Source organism: Nansenia antarctica, assembly GCF_963989245.1.
Source record: "Nansenia antarctica genome assembly, chromosome: 1".
NCBI lineage: Eukaryota > Metazoa > Chordata > Actinopteri > Argentiniformes > Microstomatidae > Nansenia > Nansenia antarctica.
Genome location: NC_137674.1, coordinates 46,475,666 through 46,492,085, shown reverse-complemented (window position 1 = coordinate 46,492,085; position 16,420 = coordinate 46,475,666). Strand labels below are relative to the sequence as shown.

At 44.7% G+C, this 16,420-nt stretch overlaps 1 protein-coding gene across 1 annotated transcript; it reads right to left on the bottom strand.

Annotated features, from left to right (window-relative positions):
- Positions 1 to 3,808: 3,808 nt before the first annotated feature.
- On the bottom strand, positions 3,809 to 14,567 carry LOC308150557 (cilia- and flagella-associated protein 70-like; the record flags this gene model as incomplete). The annotated part of the gene is made up of 26 exons (XM_080523375.1): positions 3,809 to 3,889; positions 3,980 to 4,027; positions 5,593 to 5,694; positions 5,814 to 5,903; positions 6,053 to 6,214; positions 6,318 to 6,470; positions 7,115 to 7,339; positions 7,612 to 7,763; positions 7,966 to 8,081; positions 8,175 to 8,308; positions 8,562 to 8,687; positions 8,951 to 9,082; positions 9,245 to 9,439; positions 9,603 to 9,663; positions 9,765 to 9,856; positions 9,946 to 10,023; positions 10,705 to 10,860; positions 11,617 to 11,754; positions 11,919 to 12,018; positions 12,110 to 12,204; positions 12,375 to 12,557; positions 12,732 to 12,917; positions 13,339 to 13,418; positions 13,891 to 14,004; positions 14,164 to 14,350; positions 14,502 to 14,567. The coding sequence occupies 26 exons, from the start codon at positions 14,565 to 14,567 to the stop codon at positions 3,809 to 3,811; spliced, it is 3,252 nt and encodes a 1,083-aa protein (XP_080379501.1).
- Positions 14,568 to 16,420: the final 1,853 nt, after the last annotated feature.

Genomic DNA, 16,420 nt, shown 5'->3' with positions numbered 1-16,420 from the left:
AGGGGGAATGTCCCTGTAATTCGTAATTGTAAGTCGCTTTGGATAAAAGCGTCTGCTAAATGGCAAAATTACAAAATTATTAAATTAATTCTTTCCTTCACTTTCATTCAGCAGAATTACAGAACTGTTATTCTCTGTCACCATGGCTGCTCCAGTCTCTCAGTACAAGTGCTTTCTGTATGACCATTTCTGTACTAGTTATTTTATGATTTGATCATGGGAGAGTGGGCATCATGTTTATCATGTTTCATTTCATGTGTGGACCTCAGGGAGTTCATAAAATCCTTTATAGATAGTTTATAAAAACAAATGTATCAAATAATACTGTCATGAACTACAGTCGGTCAGTGAGTGTACTTCTTTTGAATTAGCGCAATATAATATGTGATTTTGTATTTAATCTGAGATGGATTTTGTGCTTTGCTGAAAAAAAAGATTTATGTTTGTAATGGAGGGTTATACTGTTGTGCCAAGATGCAAGTTCTCCCTCAAACTTTTTTTTGGGGTTGCTCAATAGTTTGGGAGTAAACGTAGGGGACAAGTACTCTTGTCTATCTCAACATACCAAAGTTCCTTCCTCTTCTCATCTGCCTGTTGTCTATACAGCTTTGTAGACTTGATTGACTTTATACCTGTTTGATTTTATTACATCTAATGGAAATGAGGATGACTGGGAAAGGAAGCCACTTTAGATAATTGAGATGCACCCTGTAGAATTTAGTAGAATTTATTGAGTAGAATTTATTCTGAATCACAGACTTGACCAGCCACCTCATGATCAACTGCCTTTCCCATTATGGAACATGTTTGTGCAACATACTGTAATAAAAGATTTAAATGACTTTAATTATTTACTTATCGTTGCCATACACTGCTGGCAATAAGTATTGTTTTTTAAGAGTGTTTATTTTTACCAGTGTGGAGTGAACTGCAGTATCCATGGTTACAGCCCAGGGCAGATATTGATGGCTGCATCTTTTCTTTTGTGTCAAATTCAAGAACAATAAACACATTTAAACAGTGGTCTCCTGATAGGACTGGGATTATTTGGTTTGAGAAATTGATAATTCTGAGCAATATGATAACCTGAATATCTGGGCTCCTTCAAACACTACGGACAGGGGCTAGGGGTTGTTTTCAGACCTCGATCATCACCTCTCTATCTCTTAGATATGGGAGTAAAGTAGCCATTTAAAGGAAACTGCATAATGTAAGCCCGATGTCCTCTAGTGGGACTTGTGCTCACAGCCTACCACTGTGCTGCTCGATGAGCATTTGCCAGAGAACACCAGAATAGGCAGGTTCGCCATTGGTGCCCCGTTCTCTTCACAGATGAGAGCAGGTTCACACTGAGCATATGTGACAGACGTGAAAGAGTCTGGAGACTAGTTTGGTGTGTCAGTGATGTTCTGGGGAGGCATATCCTTGAAGTGTTCCCTTCATTTCTTTGAGCAATGTATATACCGTATTTTCCGGACTATAAGTCACGCTTTTTTTCATAGTTTGGCTGGTCCTGCGACTTATAGTCAGGTGCGACTTGTATGTCAATATATATATAATTTCATACTGACTGACATGAACCAAGGAGTAAATATTACCGTCTACAGCCGACAGAGGGCGCTCTGGGCCGCTCTGGGCGTGTGACAACTATATGCTGCTCCTATACCCCTGAAGGAGCCACCCCTCCTACATTTCGTTGTTTGGTACCTGTACTGTAGCAATGACAATAAAGTCCATTCATTCAAGAAGTTATCTAAAACATTAGCTTGTTGAAGCTAAGCAAACGGTAGCTTGGTGAACTTACTGGTAACTTGCTTGTTGGACTCGCTGGCTTGTAATGTAAATTTAGCCTATTCAGCCTCCCAGGTATGTTCTTTATGCTATTGTGTTGCTGAATAACTGTTAATGTGTTATGTTAACATACCGGACTTCTATTCAGCCTGTTGTTCTCTGTGCTATTGTGTAGTTGAATAAACTTGCCTTTCCAGATTAAATGTCTGTTCTTGGTCTTGGATTTTGTGAAATATATTTCTAAATAAATGCGACTTATAGTCCAGTGCGACTTATATATGTTTTTTTTCCTCTTAATGCCGCATTTTTTGACTGATGCGACTTATACTCCGGAGCGACTTACAGCGACTTATAGTCCGGAAAATACGGTATCCTGATTTGAAGCCCTCGGCCATCATTACGAACCAAAGTACCCAGAGTGACGTCTGGAGACCTCCTTTTGTTCACGTTAGTGTAACAGTGTAATCGTTGAATCAGATCAATACTATATAACAAATAATGAACTGGTTGTGTTAAGTCAGGACTTAAGAGTCTTCAGTAGTAAGAGCTTACATATTGAATAGAACATGCAGACAGACATAATTTGCCATCAGTCATCAGTGTACATGTCATAGGGCATAAATCCTATAATCACTATTGTTATATTACCATATATGAACCCTTCAATAAGTATTGATATACTACCATACTGTAGGCAGTATCCTTACTAAGAGTGTTTATATAACCAGTGTTGGGGGATCTGCAGTATGTGCTTATAGTCCGGGGGAGATTGTCCTGTCAGCATTCCTACTCTGACTGAGAGGCTTTGTGAATACGTGCCCTGGCATCTCTCTCTCTCTCTCTCTCTCTCTCTCTCTCTCTCTCTCTCTCTCTCTCTCTCTCTCTCTCTCTCTCTCTCTCTCTCTCTCTCACATCATACAATACTGTACATGGGAGTACTGGGAAATAATGTATCTAATGAAAATTGCCTGTGTAGCCACCGCTCCCTCCCCGGTTCGGGGGTTGCCATCTCCGCAGGTGAGTGTCGGTCCTTCCCAGCCTTCACTCACTGCTGCGGGATTTGGTCGCTGGCATGGCACGGCTAGGCTGGCCGGCCGCGCGGGTTCGGTCCCAGGCTGGCAATACTGATGACAACGGCAACGGCGGCACCGCGCTGTCGCTCTGGTTCACTGCCTGTCGTTTTGCCCTGGACTCCCGGCCATCTCACCTGCCCCCCCACCTCCCCCTGCCCTTCTCTCGTCTCACCTATGCTGCCACTGACCTACACTCACTGAACCACAACCATCGCCTCACTGCTGCTGCTGCCACCGCCGCCACCAAGGCAGGCATTTTCCGCTGCCGCCGCTACATCCATCGAGGCTCCCAGCAACATCGACACCGGACTCTACACCACCCCCCCCTTCCCCGTTCGCTGACTCTGTGTTCCATGTTACTTGTTGTTTTTGTGTTTCCCCATGTGTATCCTATATTGTCAGCGTCTTTGAGCCTCGGAAAAGCGCTATATAAATTGAATAAATTATTATTATTATTAGCTGGAAGCAGGAAGTGCTGAGCTGAGTTGCCAAAATGAAATCACGTGGCCCTCACACATTTTTGCAAATTCTAAAGAGTATAAACTCTGTGGTTACTCTTTGAAAGTTATGCAACAAGATAACTTTATGACCGTCTCCATCGATGTAGCAAAACATAACTGCAGTAAGTTATCTAAGTTATCTTAGATTGTGTCATGATTCATATTTTATCATGCTTCCTATTTCACTCAATCTTTATAGCCAAAATAAACTTATGACATTATTTGAACATCATTATACAATAAATTAGTAGATTCTTTATGAGAATGAAAAAAAACGATTGAAAACAATTTAATCAGCAAACAGCCAAGACACAGGTGTAGACAGTGGTGTCTCATGTTTCCTTTACCCACTATAATTTACACTGTTAATCACTATGCCAGGAACTCATTATCAAATGTATTTGTTTTACTCTCAGAAAATTAATGGAGCTAGCTAGCTCCTGTTCAGAAGCTTGGATCTCCAAAGCCAACACGCTCTTGCAGGTCTTTGATCTCACGTAGAACGGATTCGTTCTGTAGATTCAACTGCAAAAGCACAAATCAACAGGTTTTAGTGTGTGGAAAACCATGACAAATATTTTATTAGATAATGAAATGACAATGGAGAGCACTTACCTTTATGGTGTATTTGTAGGACTGCTCTGCCTCAATTCTTCTACCAGTCTGAAAAATAAACATACAGCCCAACACAGGGCCTTATTAACATGTGTAAGGTGCCTATCTGGAGGAGGTAGAGCACCTGACCCAGTGGTGCCAGAACAACAACCTCCTTCTAAATGTCAGCAAGACGAAGGAGATACTGGTGGACTTTGGGAGGAAGCAGGAGAGGAACTACAACCCTCTAAACATCAATGGGGCCCCCGTGGAGAGAGTGGACAACTTCAAGTATCTCGGTATCCAGATCACCAAGAACCTGACATGGTCAACACATATAGGCACTGTGGTGGGGAAGTCACGACAGAGACTGTACCACCTCAGACGCCTGAAGACATTCAGAGCGTCCCGCCAGATTATCCGGAGTTTCTACTCATGCACAATCGAGAGCATCCTGACAGGGAACATCACAGCTTGGTACGGGAACAGCACCATGTAGGACCGCAAGGCCCTTCAGAGAGTGGTACGGGCAGCCGAACGCACCACAGGGGGACCACTCCCTCGCCTTCAGGACATCTACCGCAGGCGGTGCAAGACCAAGGCCAAGAGAATCCTGAAGGACCCAAGCCACCCTGGACTGTTCTCTCTGCTGCGGTCAGGGAAAAGGTACCGCTCTCACATGGCGAACACGGAGAGACTCAAGAACAGCTTCTTCCCCCAGGCCATCTGTGACCTGAATGACACCACCTAGGCCACAGCCAGGCAGCCCCCAGCAGGATGCCCCCCCCCCCCCCCCCCGGCAATATTGACTAACTACAGCACCTTTTATTTATGATAGATGTTAGTATATTTAGTAGTATATTATATATATTTATAAAACTGTACATATTGATTTGTAAATTGACCTGTACACACTGTTGCATCTCTATATAGTCCAACCTAATAGTATATTTTTTACCCAACCTGCAAATGTCATCTGTGCATACTCACCCCCCCCCCCCCGCCCCCTCCAACCTACTGTACATATCCTTTGTTTTTCTGTGTGATTTGAGTGTGATTTTGTGTGATTTTAAACCTGCTCGTGTAATTTGTAAATTCTTATAGCACTTCTTAGGAGCCGGCAGTAACATTTCACTGTACATTGTACCTGTACGATATGCATGTGACAAATAAAATGTACTTGGACTTGAACTTGCAGGGACTATATCCTCTCATCACTTGACTGTCCCAACTCTTTTATTTTGGTTTTCAGTCTGGCAAATGACTGAAATGTATCACCATATATTACTGTACATGTATATATTGTTCAATGAATCATAAAAAAGCTCCAAATAATAGGATAAATACAGTAACATAAGGCAGGGAGCCCCCATAACTTATCAAACTCCCTGTAGGTGGGTAAATACAGAGCGACTGAGCGGGTAGAGGCTGGGGCGGCAGGTGAGACGACCAACAATACTCTCATAGCCAGTGCTGTTACACTGTTTAACCAAGGCGGAGTGTTGCATAACTTGTTTAAACCTTGTCTCTGAATATGTGATGATGCTTTGCAACAGAGTGAATCAGCTGTCCGGCATCTGATGGACTTAAACGGTCCTTTCTGAACTTATGGAAACTTCATTTATAACACTCACCTGCAAACAAACCAATGATAGGTAACCCCACACCTCTGGGTTCCTGTTGTTTAAGGTGTTGGCCTCAGTCAATGCATCCTCTGCTTCGGTCAATTCTCCAAGCTGCACACATACACACACACACATACACACACACACATAGTATGATAACAACAATGATAATCGGAAATTACTGTTGAGTCATTGAAATTATTAGGTAAGAGAACGCATGATGTTCTCACCCGGTAACAGGCAGTCCCTAGTCCCAGCCAGGTGAGGCAGGATGGGGAGCTCTTACAGGCACGCAGGTAAGTCGGTTTTGCCTTCTCAAACTTAGGGTTAGGGTTAGGGTTAGTGGCCATAGAAAAGGGTTTTGTTTAAATAAAAGCACCTCTGACATAATAGTCCACATAATAGTAACACAGACAGTTTGAACATTAACCGATATACGTCACAAATGTGTCTCGCATGCCCATCTCACCTCTCCTTTCTGCAGATAGATGGACCCCAGACGCAGGTAGACTGGGTGTGTATCCGAGGCGTCTGTCACAAAGTCCAGGGTCCTTTCATAGCACTCCTGTGCCTTGTTATACTTCCCAGTCAGGTAGTGTAAGTGACCACTCAACGCCCATACATCTGGGTCCTGCAGAGAATATTGGACACAAAGAAATCATATGACATAGTGATTATGTACGTATGTATAGTATACAAACCAAACCATTATAAGAGGTGCTGGGAATGGATACCTGAAAGCCGTCATGGAGGGCCTCGTTCAGGCTGTCCTGGACGCTGCTGTAATCTCCCCTGAGCAGCTGCATCCTGGCCCGTGCCAGGTGGTAAGAGCTGCTTAACCCCCCCTCTGGACACAACAGCTCATGGGCCAATGCTCTCTGGGCCATCTGAAGCAAACACCACAGGAGGAAACACCACAGAAGGCTGTCAAAATACAGTGGGGGAAATAAGTAGTCAACACATCAACAATGTCTTAATTCAACATATTTCCATTGCAGCTATTCACATGAAATTTAGACCAGACATTTGTATCAATGTGTAATAAAGGGGAATGACAAAGAAGTATTGAACACGCTAATTGAAATGTATTTAATACTTGGTGGAGATGCCTTTGTCCCCAATGACCGTTTTAAGACGCTTCCTGTACGAAATAACTAATCTCTCATAATGATCAGGTGGGATTTTGGCCCATTCTTCAACACAGACAGTCTTTAAATCGTGAAGATTCATGACTCATTTGTGGCATGAGAGCTGGTTTAGTGCTTTTTCTTACTGTGTTCAATACTTTTTTCCTGTGTCATTCCACTTGATTGCACATACTGTAAATACAATGTATTTAGCTGTGTAGTTTGATTGAGTTAATACCAATGTCTGGTCTAAACTTCATGTGAATAGCTGCAATGGAAATATGTTGAATCATTTTTTTAATGTGTTGAATACCTATTTCCCCCACTGTGTGTTAACACAGGAATAACACATGAGTGCGTTCATTGGCATGTGTGAAGAAGTGTGAATTGGCTCGGTGCTGCACCTGTAGTGCGTTATTCTGTAGCAGGAACTGCACAGTCTCCATATAGATGGTGGTGTTCAGGCTGGTGGGAGTTGCTAGGACTTGCATAGCAGCAGGTTCAGGATCAGCGCCTCCCTTTTGTCCTTCCCCAGGTTTGCTCCCCTGGCTGCTCTGAGACCCCGTCACCTCACACTCTTGGTCTCCCTCCACATCTGCACCACCAGCCAGAGGATCACAGTTTTCAATAACAAACGCACCAAAAGTCTGCATGACCAAATGAGATATTAAAACATGAAACATACTGTACCTACCGTTTATCGATAGTGGAAATCTACAGGTAACCGTGGTATTTCTACACTTTGATATTCACCTGTCTTGATGATGAGGGACGCACAGGTCCCCGCCTCCTGCTCCTGCTCCTGCTCCTGGTCCTGCTCCTGCTCCTGCTCCTCCTCCTGCTCCTGCTCCTGCTCCTGGTCCTGCTCCTGCTCCTGCTCCTCCTCCTGCTCCTTCTCCTGCTCCTCCTCCTGCTCCTCCTCCCCAGGGGGCTCCAGTCTTGGGTCTACTCTGCAGGGGGGAGTGACCACCAGGGCTGACCTCATCTGCTTGGTGGCTTCCAAGAAGGCCATCTCTGCCTGGAGGGAGTTGTCCTGAACCTGGTGAAAGAAACCTAAGCAGACACAGAGACCTGCGTTATTAAAGCAGAGGGACAGTTAGAGAACAGTCTCATCATAACACTTTACAAAGGACCAACAGAGTGTACCGTGTCATTTGAGCACCTCAGACATTTACTTTTTTTTAAATAAAGATAATAAAGATAAAGATGGTTCACTAAGGTTATAGTGTCTCCCTTCCTGGTTGTGTGCTCTCACCAAACAGGGTCCAGGCTACCACACTGGTTGGGTCGATACAGGTGGCTCCCTCAAAGAAGGTCTCTGTCTCCTCATGACGCCCACCCATCTCTGCCAGGATCCCACACATGAGCAGGCTGCAGACAGAAAGACAATAACCCCATTACTTCATTTCTTTTTGGCTCCACTGGATGTGGTAAAGCTATGGGTCTCTACTCTCCTTCCCTCACCTGGGCAGGTGTGTCTGCTCTATGGACACTGCGTAGTGGAAACACTCCTCAGCCTTCTGGTAGTCTGCAGTCAGCATGAGGAAGGCCCCATAGTCAAACCAGTGGGATGGGTCACTGCGGTCCCGAGTCAGCTGCTGCAGGGGCAGAAACCAACCAAGCACTCAGTAAATTTGCTCCATACAGTACAGTATCCTTGTTGGGGGGGGGCAACAAGAAATGACCAAAATTGTCATACCATTTTGTCGATGTTTTACACATTTGCCTCTGGATCATAAACATGCTGTCATCTTGATTGAATTATGGATAAAACAAAACTATACTAGGTTGAAAACATTTGAGAGCGTAGACCTGCTGTCTCATGACAGTACTGTGTGAATGGTAAAGTACCTCCTGGTAGTACTGGGCAGCCAGCTGGTAGTCCCCATTCAGCTGAGCCTCCTTGGCAAAATGTATGAGCTGGGCACAATCCAGCAGGGGGCGAGGTTGAGTCTCCTGGGAATCCGCTGACATAGTCTGGAAAAGGAAGCAAGCAAGAGCAGTAGAAAGGACAGACTGTGAGCAAGAGAATCTACTACAGTTCATGAATTAGAGGGAACTGGCCATGTAACTCAAGACATGGAGGGAGAGTGATCTGAGACAGAGACAAACCAGTGAAGCAGTGAGTCGTCGTCGTGTAGAAGTCGTGTCGTTGTAATGAGACTGTGTGTGTGTGTGTGTGTGTGTGTGTGTGTGTGTGTGCGTGTGTGTGTGTGTGTGTGTGTGTGTGTGGTTCTCGCCTGGTTGAGGGCCACATGCATCTCGTCCACCAGGTACACATAGAGCTGGCTGAGGAAGGCCTGCAGCTGCTCAGGGTCAGAGAAGGCTTCGGTCCGCAGCATCTTCTCCCTCACGATCCGCACCACAGAGCACTGACGGCAGAAAGATAAGCAGAAACATGAGCTTAGTAGCAAGTCTTAGTAACTTCTTATCATCTAGGGGTAAACCCATGTGTATCTCTTTAAGATCCCTCTTTATGATCCCTCATGAAATGTACCGACATTTAGTCAGTCAACACTGTCCCACCTGCGTACCTTCATCTGTTCCTTGAAGGCGTAGTACTTCCCGGAGTAGTTGAGTTCTCCCAGGACTTGGGTCTTGCGCTGCTCCTGGGTGGTTGGATCCAGCGGCTTGGCTCCAGGCAGGAATGCAGCCCCATACAGATTCTGGTACGTCTCCAGAACCTGGCCGGTCACACTGGCTATCTGGCTCTGGAACTCCTGCACAGCCTGATACAGAAGGGTCAGCATCACTGGTCAACACTTCAGTCTAGTGCATGGCCACAAGATGGCAATCCTTCAAAGCAAATGTCATGACTGAGGGTGGTGTTACTGTGTGTGTGTGTGTGTGTGTGTGTGTGTGTGTGTGTGTGTGTGTGTGTGTGTGACTTACTCTATCTGCTCTAGCAGGTCGATGAGGCAAGGGTGGTCTGAGAGGAATCAGCTCCCTTACCCTACAAAAGAGCACACCCTTTAGATCATCTTTTATTTCCCCTAAGTATTGAAAACTCAGGCATTATACTGTACAGTATGTTGGAAATAACTTCAACACTACCTTTTTGCTAACTCCTCCGGTGGTCTCTTGTGCACCAGAGACTTTTCCAAGGCAATTTCAATAATGATATAGCTTCTGGAATCAGCGTACATCTACCACATTGGAGGTAGAGGTTTGTTGTTTCTTAGAAACATGATCTTTGGTAAGACACTATCTGATTGTTGTCAAGAAACCGTCTCACCTGCCCCCCCTCTGTATTGATTTGTGCTTCAACTTCTGTCGCGTTGTCTTCTGTTGTTGGCTTCCCCTGTGTACCAGGCTGAAAATCAAACAACACCCTCTCTCAGATCTCCAACACACCAAGCAATGTAAACAAGCACTAGAAATGGTTAGCCTAGTTTTTGCTGGAAAAGGTTAGAAAAGAAGAAGAAATAGATATTCCCAGGTGTATGTGGGCATGTGTAGGCAAGTACTGTAGGTATGCATCACATCATCACAGCATGAGGTGTTTCTATGTGTGTGAATACTTATTTGTTTGTGTGTGTGTGTGTGTTTGTGTGTGTGCGTACGTGCCTGCATGTGTGTGCGTGTGTGTGCGTGTGTCTATACAAGTGTGCGTAGGAGCCCTGTTATTTGTCTGGCAGCCTTCTGCGGTGTCAGATGCTCAGTTGGTGGGGTGGCTGTGCCTTCCTCGCCCGTTCCGTCCGGCTGCTCAGCCACAGGGGGCTTGTCAGGGGCAGATGAGCTAATGAGATGATTCACCGCTCTCTGATGAAGCCAGCAAGCTGCTGCTTTACAGCTAATTGCTATGGGAAGCACTTTTGTAACATGGATCCGGATTCAATCGGAGGGGAAATAAGACACTGCTCTAAGACACTTGGGGATAAACTACCACCCTGTGTGTCCTGTGTTATACCACCCGGATACCAGTGTTGTTAAGGATACAATAACTCATGTATGCAAACAGTATGGTCACATAGGCTAAATAGGCGGTCCTTACTTTTTTGGGCAATTCCTTGGTCTCCTTCCCGCCCTTATGGCCGTCGAAGACCTTACTAGAAGCCACCTTGCAGGAGCCCACAGAGGAGGCGCGACCTCTGCCCTGGGCGGTAGGGGCCCTGGCACTCTCTTTCAGGACGCTGGTGGTACGGTTGGCCTTTAAAGCACATGGTCACACACAAGCTAACCAGCAGGGATTGGATGTTGTCACGGCAACCCCATCACAGATTGTATCACCTCAGGGGGAGTGCTAGAGCATTAAAGCACATTAGAGCTTTACTGGATCTGAGGGAGTCATGAAACAGAGATCAGACATGGAGAATAACAATTTCATCAAAACACTGGCACGATCCAGCAGTGAAAACTCCACCCACGGGAGTAGTATTGACAGCTGTGGAATACAAATGATTTCCAAAGGATGCATAATTCGCTGTGTATTGTGAATTTCAGAAGAAACAATGTTATGATGAAACAATAAGTATTTTTTCTTCAAGGCCGGTTAAGTTTTATCTATCCATAAAATAATCTTCGCACGAATAAACAAAAAAACGAATCAAGTATCATCGGCAAGTTGCAACATGCTTAGAAACACTGCCGCAGATTGAACAGAATCCGACAAACAGAGAGAATAGTGAGGACGTGGCATTGGCAGGGAACGGACCACAATCTGGACAACTGCTGCGTCTGAAGATGAACTTCACCATATGACGCGTCTGTTCTGTTTTGCATGCAGTACTCCTTTTCTCTTTTCTAAACCCACTGTCTCACACACAATCCACAGACCCTGTGTTAGTCCCTGTTACTCCTCCTTCCTCCTACCCCCTCAGTTGCTACACTGGTTCTGTAATATGAGGGCAAAACCATCCCTGTCTGCCTGCCTCTCTCTCTCTCTCTCTCTCTCTCTCTCTCTCACCTTGGCTAGCAGGGTGGACTCATCGAAAGGGTAGAGTCTGTATGCTCCACGGATACGCTTCCTCCCCGGGTACAGCAGGGGAGCCATGTCGACGTACGCCACGCCATGTAATGAGATCTGGACATCATCCTCACCCTGCTAAAACATAAACACACACATGCAAGCACACACAATTTAAACCAAGCATGATTCTACCTCAGAGATTAGCAAGGTTCTGTGTAAAAGAGTCAATTCAGAGTCCAATGACGATCACATGCAGTAAGATGTTATTGTCCTTGACGCTCCTAACATGTCTCCCTCACCTTGTCCTTCCCGGCTTTCCCTCCCTTGGCAGCTCCAGGCTGTGAGGACCTCATGATCTCTACTGGCCATAGCCGGTTTTCAATGATCCTTTGCGTCAGGCTAAGAAGGACAGAGGATAGAGGGAATGAACGACAGCCAATTCACTTTTTGTGAATATAAATCTATATGAATGGGACTGTTTCTATCTCACCAGGCTACACCTCCTGAATCCAAGAAGCAACGGTGCTCCGTATCCCAGCTCACTCTCGTCCTGTTGGTCTCTGCCTCATTCCAGAAATCCCTGTCCTGGGAGAACATTTTGGGAAAGGGAATCACTTACAGAACCAAACATTATACTTAAATGTAGTAAGTTTACATTTGCAGAGCAAGAAAACAAAAATGTCAGTTATTGCAAATCAAATACCTACTTAAAAAGTGTGCCTGTTGTCATTTAACACCTTAAATGCCTAGAGTACCTCTATGCCAGTGAGATCCCCGTCCTCCATCTTAATGGGCTCTCCCTCTATGGAGAAGCCTGGTATGAACTGAGCACCAGGCGACAAGAAGGGACCCAGAGGCCATTTTCTGGGCCTGCTCGTAGCTTCCCTCTCTCCACCGACCTTCAGCATCCCATTAGAGAACATCAGCACCCGCTCTTTCTGTGGAGTAAATAACAAGTGTGTGAGCTTCGTATCAAACAGTCGCAAAAGCTGGAGAGTAGAGAGACTGACCCTTGCTCTCTGTAATTGTTAACAGTGAAGTTCACAATCTTCGTTTTTAGATGACAGCATCGCTTTAGAAAGGTGACGTACTCTCTTCTCTCCCTCTCTTACCGTATCTGTAAGGGGGACCTGCAGGGCAGCCACGTAGCTGGAGGGTGGGCCAGATCCAGTGGGAGGGTTCCATACCTCAGGGACAGAGTAAGCCGTCTCCACGGTAACCTTCAGCAAATTTGAGATGGAGCGCTCTTCATCGGAGAGCAGAGGCTCGGGGACACTGATGGTCACATCAAGTGAAGGCTGTGTACCAAGCAGAGAGACATCACTCACAAACACTCACACACACACACACACACACACACACACACACACACACACACACACACACAAACACTCACGCACAGTATACCATAATCCCACATCACCCATGTCTCTCCGTAGGTTCCAGGCCTATAAATCACTCCATGATATGTAATGATTTACAAGACACAGCAGATAGATGACTCTGGGACTTCCACTCCCCCCCGCCCCCCTGTCACACACACTCACTCACTCACTCACACACACACACACACACACACACACACACACACACACACACACACACACAAACACACACACACACACACACACACACACACACACACACAGCTGCGGCGCTGCTACTGCCAGCCCTATCTTGCCTTTCCAAAAAGTGATGAGGTTATAAGTATAACCTTACCTTACTGCTGCCCTCCTGTGCCTCTGCAGGAGAGCCAGTGGTTGGATGTAGAAGCACAGTGGATGTGAAGCTGCACTGACCTTGAGTGCAACAGGAACGTCATTGCTTTAAAACAACCATGATCTGACACAGTTCCAAACAAGGTGCTGGGTGATGTAGGTACTTGTTGTAACTTTATAGGTTACATAATTGATGAATATGTCACATAATTGATTGACAGTTAAAATAGTTATTATTTATCGCTAAGAGAGTTAAAAAGAAGTACATTTCTGTTGTATTAGCTAAGAATGGGTAGAAATGCAGGTTCCAGAATGCCTTGCAGCAAGACATCATAGAAGTTGATAGCCTAGTTTGTTGTTTTTGAGAAATGCAAATTGTAACGTACAGAATTGAAAGTGAATAATAATAGCTTGTTTATTGAGTTGAAAGTGGCAAGTCTATGTCAGCAGATTTTTATATAAAGAACCTTTCGCTTGATAACACCAGTCCTAGCCATCATTTCAGAAGGTAGAAATACTACATTATATATCTTGTTGTATATGTTGTTCCCACCATGCAGGAGAGGCAGCAGGTCCACAACAGCCTGCCCTAGAACTGCAGTCTTCTCCTCCTCCTTCTGCTTCTGCTTCTGCTTCTTCTCCTTGGGAAGGATCTCAATCACTGTCACTAACGATGACACCAATTAAAAGTGAACATACATGGATGAACATCTGGATGGCTTATAGGCCTAGGGGAATGTTTGAGTGGATTAAGGCCTTAAGAGGCTTGCAGCTATAAAATCAGAGCAGGGCCAAACAGACATCAAACTAATGGACGGTTGCTCACGTATGACAGGTCTGTATGCCATATCGTCCAACATGTGAGCGCCATCAGGTGAACACTCAAAGCTGCAGGTGAAGTTGTACTCCGCTCCCTGGTCCACAGAAGCAGCCACCTTCTGAGAATCTCCCAACGCAATGCCATTGAATTCAGCCCGTACGAAGGTCCGAAAGGATTCAGCCGTGTTGCCTTTCTGAAAAGAGAAAGAAAAAACAGTGCATGTCTTCAGTTCAAGTGTATGACATTATGACAAAAGCTGGAGAATAAAATACGTTATAAAATACGTTAGCAACACACAGACTGTTGCCTGGTAATAGCTAAAAGAGAGATGACAAGCTTCTTACCAGGTTATTTCCACGAATTACGGTTATTTTCACGGGTGCTGCTTTGAAATGAAAATCCATGTCCATTTTGGTTGATCAATGTTGTGAATTAGCAGAGATTAATGAGTAGCTAGCAAGCAAACGACTTATTCCTGCATAAACTGCCGTTGCTGAGTGAGCAAATGAACACACACCTCTGCGTCCCCGTTTCCATAGTTACGAGCATTCATATCGCGAGATTTCCATACTTACGAGCATTGATATCGCGAGATCCACAAGGGAGGTGTTGAAGTTCAGTGCTCCAGCTAGTCAATTTGTAGTGCTTGAGTGCTGTTTTCCACATGAATAATGTTTACATTTACAAAGGTTTTGTTATTATTCATGCAACCTCTCAAAAGAACCAGGGACAAAACTCAAAACATTAATACCTATGGTGCCTTGTTGATAAATGTACCAACTACTGCCATATTTTTGTTACACTATGTTGAGCACTCAAATGTTATCCTTTTATTTGTTTATTGCTTCTTAAGAAGTAATGATTGATTTTGAATAAGGTAGTGTTTTAGCTACCTGTCTAATCACATGTAACTGAATACAACAGTAAAAAAACTAAAATCCATTACTGAAGTCTGTCTGGTTTTCTCTCTGGTAGGTTCTAAATGTACAGTTAGAAGCCAACATTAGAACTGCTATGAATTATGCTGTCCTGCTATTTCAGAATAACAGATTTATAACAATTTGGAGGAATATTTTGCAACATGTTTTGATGTGATTCAAATGTGAGTTGTCACTATTTTATATTATCGCAAGAAGTTAGACTGTTGGCATAATGGGATAATTAGATATTTTAATATTTTAATTACATATTGTCATGGTGTATATTGATGTAGAAGTAAAACCCATTTATATGCACAGTTTAAGGTGACATCTCTTTATTACCTCTTTATTATCATCGATAAGAAATCACAAGTCACATACAAAAAGATGAGCTAATGCCTAAGAGTTCATAATCAAACCAAAGGATTCATATGGTTTACAAAAATAAAATAGTATTTACATTGCGCTCAGATCATTCTAATAGAAGTATTCTCTTTCTCCATAAAGACCAAAAGGGATCTTTTCTCCATTCCATTACAGTCAACGAGAGCAATTAAGTTTGTGTCAAGTAAAAATTAAGATGATATCCTCCTTCAGTGTGGGAGCTGATGGTAAGGAGAGGGAGTGTTTGCTTTACAGAACGAGAACTTGACAGAGAAATCATATACAGTAGACAACCCACATCTCAACATACAATGATTGCATCCTGTTGTTACTGATAGCCATCTGTTGCTTTTGTTGTTGTTTTGCTTTCTAAAACCATTAGTGTTCCCTAATGAGTGCAGTCCCTTCTTCTTGTTGCAGGGGGTCAGGGACGCTGTGAAGCTTGAACAGTAGAAGTCACAGAAGCTGCAGCTGAGACTGGCGGGGCTCCTGGAGGGGCTAGCACACAGGGGCCCTGTTCTTGTGTCTGTCTGTATGTCTGCTGTCTGGTGGGTCATCAGTGCTGCCCAGAGTCATTTTTTTGGTTACATGTTGGATTGGTTCCAGTGCCAGGATGGTGAATGTGAGGAGGCGGGGTGGGGGTGACTAGTAGCAGCCGCTTTTCCGCCGTGCGTAAGCCAGGCCACCCAGCATGTACTCCATCTCCTGGAAGCAGAAGTTGCATTGACATTCCACATATTCAGAGGAGATAAGGTAGGTGGGGACGTCTCACCTGTGCCAGTCTCTCCTCGCCCCAGCCTGTGCCGATGATGAAAGCCACTAATTGGCCCTCCTCAAACCAGCCCAGGGACAACTCCGGGCACTGACTCACGAAGTTGAGCACCTCGTCTAGGGTGAGTGGGCACTCTCCAGACACAGAGACGAAAGCTAGTGCAGCAAACATAAAACAAGGAAAGATG